Consider the following 9,438-nt stretch of genomic DNA (forward strand, 5'->3'; position numbering starts at 1 on the left):
ATTAAACAAACATAATCCAACATTACAGACCTCTCTCTTAAAGAGAGTTTAAACAATCCATGAGACAAATAACAACGTCCAACAAAAGTGCTACCCTTAGTTATTATACATCTATCTGCTTCAAAAACTAGTCTAAATCCAAGTCTATTCAGGGTTGGGCCTGATACAAGATTTCTAGAAATACTAGGAGCAAATAATACATCCCTAAGGATGATACTATTGCCCGAACTAAACATCAGCTCAACTTGTCCTCTTCCTTGGACCATGATGGTAGAGTTGTTTCCCATAAAGAGCTCTTCTCCATCACCAACCTTGTGAAAGGTTTTGAACCAATGCTTCACCTTGCATACATGCCTTGAAGCCCCCGAATCCATCCACCAAGAGTCATCATCCTTCACCATAAAAATTTTAGGATCCGTTGCATTTAAATCCATACCGGAATTAAATTCAACCTCATGTAATAAATTACCTTTGGTGGGTTGGTCCTTGCTTTTAAAAGCTTGACCATCCTTGGATTTCTCCATTTTCTTCTTGAAAATGTAGCAATCCTTCTTGTGGTGTCCAGTCTTACCGCATTCCCAACAAGCATTCTTGTTGTTGTCCTTTTGTTTCTTGGACATGCCCTTAGAGGAATTGAACTTCTTCCTCTTACCACTAGTTGAAGCACTAGATTTGCCTTCCTCCACCATATTAATGGTGGATGAGCTAGGATTTCCATCCTTAGCCTTCTCCATGGCCCTTATCCCCTCTTTAATTTGAAGATGGGTAGCCAAATTGGACAAAGATATGTCCTCCTTTTTGTGTTTTAAGTCATGCTTAACATCTTTCCAACTATTGGGCAGCTTATCAATAATACTCGAAACAACAAACAATTCATCAACATTGATACCATGTTGTTTCAAGTTACTATAAATACGTTGTATCTCATGAAATTGGTCCATAATCAATCTACCTTCAACAAACTTAAAGTCATTAAAATTACTTACTAGGAATTTCTTGCTAGAAGCATCCTCCGCCGTATACTTGCTTTCTAACGATTCCCATAGCTCTTTAGCAGACTCGACATGTTGATATACATCGAACAAATCATCCTCCATCCCATTGAGAATGTGACCCCGACATATAAAGTCATCATTATCCCACTTCGATTTCTCACGCACATCCTCCATGGTTTCATTCTCATGTTCTAATGGCCTAGGAGTACTAATCACATAGGCAACCTTCAACGATGTAAGAAGAAAATACATCTTCTTCTTCCATCGTCGAAATTCCACACCGTCAAACTTCTTGAGTTTGACAAAGTTTGTGGTAAGATCTTTCACACTAGACATGTTGTGTTATTAACTCTTTAGATTGTTATTTCAATAATAATGCTAGAACAAATTCTAACCCTAGAATTTGCGAAAATAGAAAGTATAAAGTAGAATAATACAAAATAAACTACCAACCAAACACCAACAAGTTTAGAAAATACTAAATATAGAGAATCAATATAAACTACAAGTATGAAAGACTATACTTGCCTCATTCCAAGCCAAAAGAACAACCGAGATCATGAGAATACCATGGACCACGTGAGTCTTCGATTCTTGATACTCGTCTAAGGCGTGAGATCACTTTCCTACAGCGTTAATCCCCCCCACAACGGTGCTTGGGTTGAACTAGAAACACGCTTTGAGATACAATAGACGAACACTACACACTAAGCACTTAGATGTGTAGAAAGATGATCAAATTCTCAAACAATAAACTTAGAAGATGAAGAATCAATGAAGAGATTACAAGTTTCTTCAATAAAGGTGTAGAGAGCAAAAATTTCAGAGAGGAAGGTTTTTTCTGTATGTCTCAAACCAAGGCCCCTTCACGGTTATAAAGGAAATAACCGTAAAAAACCGAAGACGAGCGAGGAGACGCGGGCGCGAGCGAGAAGGCGCGGGCGCGCCACCACAGCAGCGCGGGCGCTCCACCATAGGGCGCGGGGGCGCCAACCCTGCGCGCGAGCGCGCCACTTACTCGCGCGTGCGCTCCTCCTCGTTCTTCCAAAATTCCAACTTTTCCAGAAACCTGACGCGATTTTGTCGCGGTTTAGGCGCGGGTCGCGCCAAACCAAGGCGCGGGCGCGCCTCCTAAACTTTACAGATTTTCCAGAGACTCAACGCGATTTTGTCGCGCTTTTGGAGTGGTCCGCGCTTGTCTTTCACAAGCGCGCTAACAAGTGGAGCGATCTCTCCACTACAACACTCTAAATAATCCAACACTAGGAAGGGTGGCACGAACATTGAGGGGCACTACCTAGCCTCAAACAAGAAGGGACCTTCTAGGAAGGGTACTTTGAGCAAGGACTAGGACAAAGAAAACACCCAAAACAAGAATAAAACAAAACCGAACACCAGCCAAACAGCCCACAACCAAGACAGCAGCTGGACAAAAACAACAGCTAAAGAAAACAACATGTTTAGCATAAAGGCAGAACCGAGCCATCTGAAAAACAACACAGCTCAAACCAGAGAAGCAGACATACACTAGTAGAAAAATTGAAAAAGGCACCCCCCTTTTGCCACCGGTTCTTAAAAACCGGTAGGAAAAATAGTGGGCTTGATTTTGAATAATCACTTTTGCCACTGGTTCCTGATAAACCGGTGCCAAATCCTAATTGTTTTTGTTAAAAAAAAAAGGAGGAAAACAGATTTGCCACCGGTTCAACACAAACCGGTGGGAAAAGTGCTTTATAAAAAAAATCGGGCTCTTCTTATAAACCCTTAACTCTGTTCTCTTTCTCTCTCACACGCCTCTTTTTTGCTCTCCTTCTCTCTCATCTCTGTTCTTCGTTCTTCTCCCTCATCTCTTCTCTGATCTCTTTCATCTCTTCTCTGATCTCTAGTTCTTCTCTTCCTTCTGCTCTCTCGTTCTTCTCTGATCTCTTTGATCTTCTCTGATCTCTCGTTCTTCTTCCTCTTCTCAACAACCACCGGTCTTAACCGAATTTCGAAACCAAGGACAACAACCATCGTCGCCGCCGTCAACCACAACAACCATCGCCGCCGCTGTCAACCACAACAAACTTGATTGACTTTTCGATTAAAAATCAGAAATTTGAGGTAAGGGTTTCTGGGTCCTTTAGCTTTTTGTTTCGATTTTTGGATTTTTTCTGCGTTTCTGGGTTTTTTTCTGGGTTTTTGTGGGTTTTTTCTAGGGTTCTAAGTTGTTTATGTTTCTGGGTTTCTCGGTTTAAGCTTTGCGTTTCGGTTTTTATGTTCTGGGTTTTTTTGGTTTCTCGGTTTTTTCTGCGTTTCTAGGTTTCTCGGTTTTAGCTTTGCGTTTCGGTTTTTATGTTCTGGGTTTTTTCTAGGTTTTTTAGTTTTTTCTCTGCTTTTTTGGGTTTTTTTTCTCGGTTTTTTCTGGGTTCTGGGTTTCTAAGTTCTAGGTTTTTTCTGTTTTTTTGGGTTTTTTCTGGGATCTCTCGTCCTTCTCTCTCATCTCTTTTCTGATCTCTCTCATCTCTTTTCTAATCTGTCGTTACAATTTTGCAGGTAGTATTCCTTAAATTAAAAAAAAATTCAAACTGCAGCGACTCCACATAGAAGGAAGATTCAAGATTCAAGATTCATGATTCAAATATTTTGTTGTTCATTGTTCATTATTCATTGTTCATTGTTGCGTTTTTTTCTGGTTTTTTTTTGTTATAAATTGTAAAATAACAATTTATTTGATGAAAATATATTTGTGAATAATGTATAAAAATTTATTTGATGAATATATATATATGTGATTATGTAAAATAACAATTTATTAATGTATATAACAATTTCTAGGTTTTTTTTTTAGGGAAACGATTCTGGGTTAATTGTCTAATGAATTTTAACTGAAAAAACTGCAATTTTTTTTTATTTTTTGAAGGAATAATGGGCACCGGTTAACCGGTGCCTATTGTAGTTAAAATTATAAAAAAAAAAATTTAAAAAAAAAACAGGTTTTTCCCACCGGTTCACTGTGAAAACCGGTGGGAATGATGAAGTTTTGCCACCGGTTCACTTGAAAACCGGTGGGGAAAGTGCTCCATCTATAACATAAATCATAATTTTTTGCCACCGGTTCACTCCAAAACCGGTGGGAAAAGTTGTTTTTGCCACCGGTTTTAAACCGGTGGGAAATCTTTGAGGATTTAGCACCCCCCAAATCAAGAATGGTTCAAAACCGGTGGGGAATGTGTGGTTTGAACCGGTGGGGATTGAGGTTTTTTGCCTAGTGATAGCAGCAGCCTGCAGCAACCTCAGCCCACCCACAACACCCTCCAGCAACCTCAGCCCACCCACAGCCAAACCAGCCAAAATCTCTCCATAATAATATTATGAATTATTCAATCAAATAAAACTTTCATTTAGGCAAGCTTTGAAGAACAAAATTCAAATTACTTGAAATAAGAACTTACATTTCCTATACCCAAGTATATGTGTGGATGGAGGGTCGTTGTGGAGGGGGGCCGTACGTGCGCTTGTAGTTGAGAAACCTAGGTGGTGAATGCAAAACAATTCCTCCAAAAAAGGCATGAATGTGAAGGAATTCAATGGAGTAATTGAAACCTAGGTATACTAGGTAGCTTAACTCAAAGATGCTTCAATGGAAGGGCGACATCTGCATATGGAATTGAAGAGGGAAGCAATGAAGAGGGACGAAGAGAAGAGGGAGAAAATAGAGAAGAGAACAGGGAATTGAATGAAGAGACGTTGGAATTGAATGAAGCAGCTATACCCGGGGTTTTTTTTTTTTAAAAAAAAATTGGCAACGGTTAACCGTTGCCAACACTTAACATTTTATTTTTATTTTTTATTTTTTAAATTGACAACGGTTAACCGTTGCCAACTCTAACTATTTTTTTTTTTAAAAAAAAAAATACTCAATTGGCAATGGTTAACATTGCCAACTCTGAAACTTAAAATGGCGCTCATTTAAGTTGGCAACGGTTTTCATGAACCGTTGCCATAGGGGGGTTGCCTATTTCTTTTTTTCTACTAGTGACATTGCAGCAAAATCAGAAAAATATCATCAAAATTATTGAACACAAATACAAAATTCATAAAGTTTGATGATGAAATTGAAAAAATCGAACACAAGTGATAAACTGAGCCGAAAAAATCGAACTTAAATTGAACAAATTAAGCCAAAATACCGAACACAAATTGGAAAAAAAAAAAGAAAAAAAATTAAGCTGTAAAAAATGAAAATATTAAAAAAAATAATTGAATTATACATTGAAAAAATCTATTAACGTAGAAGAATTTGATGATAAAATTGATAAACTTACCATATTTTGATGATGAAAATATTTTAAGTTGCTTGATTTTGGATTAAATGAAAAATAGGTAATTTTTTTTTACAATTGCAAAAAAGTAGTATATTCCTATGGTTTTATACATAATTTAAAAATACTTAGTTGGTTAACAAGAAGAGTAACGTGACCAATTTGGCACTAAAATACATAAATAATTCTCATATAGGAAAATACACAGTTTTAAAAAATATGTTTTATATGTGGCCATTTAACAATATATACTCACCATAAAAAAAAATAACCGACAAATTTCATAGTATTTGGACCAAATTATTTTGCATACTTAAAAATAGTTTTAAATTGATAACAAATTAAAGAGTAAAAAGCATTGCATGGCTCGGGATCTCACTTGTATGCAATATATTAATCCATTTCACTTTCCTAAAACTTCATGATAGCCAAATCAATGCACTTAGGAAAAAGGAATTAATATTTCCTCCATTCTTTTTCAGTTACTGTTTTTTTTTAAATTATATTTTTTTTAAATCACGTTTATGAATGTACAAATTTAACGATTAACGTTTGTAAGTATCAACAAGTAAAAATAATAAAAAGTTGATAACTATGAATATATACATTGAGACGATTCTAACTACATCTTACATGACTATAATGTACCGTAACTATAAATGACATATGCTAGTCAAAGTAGAGTTTGTGAATAGTCACAAAAGTCAAAATGTGTTAAGAAAAATACAGTCATTTAAAAAGTACATGTACATATTAAAAAAAAGATATTCGCTCCAGCCTCTAGGCCATCCCATAATATAATGTCCATTTCTTTTTTTATTGTCAAACTTATAAAAAGAATTTGGACAAAAATTTCTCATTAAAATATTCAATTAAATATGTTCATGGGAGATAATTCTAAATTTGTCACAATATGAGTTTTATAATATCAACATTCTGTATTTTTTGTTAATGTGTATCGAGTAATAAAAAAAAAATGATGGTCAAATGTATTGGTAATATGCTTGCACGCAAATTGAGGCATTTTTAGTCCTTTTGTTTTTTGTTGCCAACTTCGACCTAAAATTTGTGCCATAGATCCAAAATGATCCTCAAAATCTGAACCAAACAATTTTCATAGTTTTTGTACTAAAGCACGCAAACCTAGCTAGAAATTTTCCTTTATTTAATTAAAGGTCAATGGTTTAGTTAAGGGTTAATAACTAACGAAGCTAACAACCGTTTTTGTCATTTAGGGCGTTTGGTATTCTTTTTTTTTTTAAAAAAAAAAAAACTGCGGGGTATTTGGTTAATTTTGAAAATATTGAAGGCATTTGGTGATTTTTTTTTTTTAAATTCAAGGGTATTTGGTGACAATACCTTAATGTTTATGGATATTAATGACAATATATACAAAAAAAAAAGTCAATTAATTGATTGTTAGAAATATAAAATATAAATAGGCTAAAATATTGACTTTCAACTAATTAATTGACTTTATTTTTATTTATTTTTTTGCTATGATTATTATTAATAAGTATTGTTACCTGAAAACTCTATCTATTAAATTCAAAACTCTGGCAGTTAATTGATGCGTTTGAAATATCTAAATATTGTAAGAAATATTAACAAGATGAATACTAGAGTGTTCAAAGTTTATTTAATTTAATAAAGTTGGCCAAATTTTAGTATGAATTGTAATACTCGTAAATATTTCTAGTCTACTAAATTAATTTAGAAGTATCCTTCAAACAAAAAAAAAATAGAAATAGAGGCAATAGGTAGTCAACTGATTACAATCAAATTAGCCTTTTATACCTGAATAATTAGCTATACCTTTGTATTTTTGACTTAAAAAGTTGAAAATGGGTTGACCAAGAGTTGTACCATATACTACTAAAAAAAAGTTAAAAAATAAAAATAAATAAATAAACTCCTAAATAGTAATTTTAATAAACAGAGTTTTCATGTCTTATTCCAACCTAAGAGTTTCACGGATGCTAGACGATATCCTTATTGACAACAATCATAACAATAATGTATAACAATAACTAACAACCTCAAAAAATACAAAGTATTCCACGGTTAAGAAGTTAGAAATGATGTACTCCCTATATCTCCATATAATTCTAGTTTAATTTAATATATTTTGTGCGATAATAAAACAGTCAAAGTATGTATAAACTATATTTTGTGACAAGGGGGTATAAGTCTAGCATTGACATTTATTACTTTATCTAAAAGTTATAAGTTTCAAGCATAGAATCTTTCCCCATCAGTATGGCCAATATGGATGTCAAAATAATCCTTGTATCGAAATGACTTATAGAGTGGACCACAATCTTCTGCTTCTACAAGAACTTTAGCTTGCTCAATAATACACTCCATTGATGGACTAACAAAGAACACTGCAGTTGTTCGTGCGTCAGTCGAGTTTGTCACAACTCGATGCGCCACCCCTTTCATTTTCCCATTGCTAACAGCCTGCCTCAAGGTGCACTTCATTTAATAATCTTTTATGCAATGTATGTACTTATAAATTTAAAACTCTTACAAGGTGTTTGATACGAAGAATATAATACAGATATGTGAAACTTAGGTACGTAGATATATTGTACTAGTTGATATGTAGAACAATGTAATAATTATATCATTTAGAACAACATTTATTGCCTCAAGTTGATTGCCCACAGAGACTAGAAATGCATTAGGAGCCGGCTCAAAACCAAACCATTGACCATCCTTAAAAGAGTTGTAACCCCGGAACATCGGCGGGTGCATGAACTATATTTATAAGGGTCGGATCTTTGTTCTTGGTTAGTCCCATGGTCAAACTTGGATCAAGGCATTTTGGGTAGTGATTTATAGTTAAGATGTTGTCTTCAGTTGGTTCATTTGCAAAATAAACTTTTTCTAACCCAAGCCCTTGGGATATATGCTCTAAGATCTTCATTCCCATGCCCTTCAAGGCAACAACATATGCTCCGACTATCTCCTTGAAAATTTAAGCATGAGCACAATGTAAAAAACGACTGTTAACTTAAAGTTGTACATACTAGGTTGAAATGACTACCGTATTTAATGGGTAGATTTTATCATTTTAGTGTTGAGATCTATGTAATCGCACTTTTAAAAGAAGCCAACAAGTCTAATTTCATTTGAGCCGTTGAGCGTATACGTTAATTACATGAATGGTGTGACCATTAGCCAACATGTCAATATATGTCACGTCTCAATTCATGAATATATATTTATTACGTGTTAAGATTTACCTTTAGTGAGTATTTGAATGATTACCTATAATTTTTGGGATTTTGAGGCCAATATTTGATGCATTCCTCCTAAGGGTTACAATTGTGCCTCAAAACATCCCTCCAAAAGTGAACCTCCTCGGTATTATAGTTGAAGCTGCTCGAATAAATTTTGCAGATATTTTTTAAATCCTCTTTCATGTTTATTTTCGATCTTTCTTCTGGAGGTAAATCAAATACTTCCTTGAACACTTTCATTGCATCATTCATTAACTCGATAGAAATTCCATGATTTATCACCTATTTTGAGAGAAGAAAAGTAAATAAATTATCCTAAGTATCAAATTATTAATAAAAAAAATAACAATAACAATAACATACATGGTGATGTAGCTATTTTTACAATTGTTACAATATATATGTCATGATGTATGCACCTGAAATAATCCCAAATCTTGGCTAGCCTTCATAATGTGCTGGATTGAATTCTTTTCGTCATGAAGATCAATTATTGGAATTTCTATTTTGCCCGCGGTATGACCTGAAAATAATATAGAAAAATTTTCAACTATAAGTTCATGCATGTCTTAATAAGGTTATGTTTAATTCACCTACCTTATTACTTTTTGTCAAAAAAGTACCTTATTACTTACTCCTATTTTTTCTTTTTCTTTTTCTTTCTTTTTTTCCCTTTTTTTTTAAATGCCCCATGTTGACTTTTTATACTATTCACATAATCTACTTTGATTAATGTTAGTGATTTGCATTAATTAAAAATATATATATATATAATCATGTGGATACTTGATGAAATCGTCTAAATATATATTTTCCAAACATCAAATTTTTATAATTTATACTTATTGATGATTAAAGATATCATTGGTCAAAAATTTGCATTGGTATATA

At 34.0% G+C, this 9,438-nt stretch overlaps 1 protein-coding gene and 1 pseudogene across 1 annotated transcript; both read right to left on the reverse strand.

The window, feature by feature from the left end:
- Positions 1–492: 492 nt before the first annotated feature.
- Positions 493–1,331, reverse strand: LOC110718068. Its single transcript, XM_021896870.1, has 2 exons — positions 572–1,331; positions 493–530 (listed from the first exon to the last, which is right to left on the reverse strand). Exons 1-2 carry the CDS (start codon positions 1,329–1,331, stop codon positions 493–495), a joined length of 798 nt encoding a protein of 265 aa, XP_021752562.1.
- A 6,175-nt stretch (positions 1,332–7,506) lies between these two features.
- LOC110717366 lies at positions 7,507–9,438 on the reverse strand (annotated as a pseudogene).

Source organism: Chenopodium quinoa, unplaced genomic scaffold (assembly GCF_001683475.1).
Source record: "Chenopodium quinoa cultivar QQ74 unplaced genomic scaffold, ASM168347v1, whole genome shotgun sequence".
NCBI lineage: Eukaryota > Viridiplantae > Streptophyta > Magnoliopsida > Caryophyllales > Amaranthaceae > Chenopodium > Chenopodium quinoa.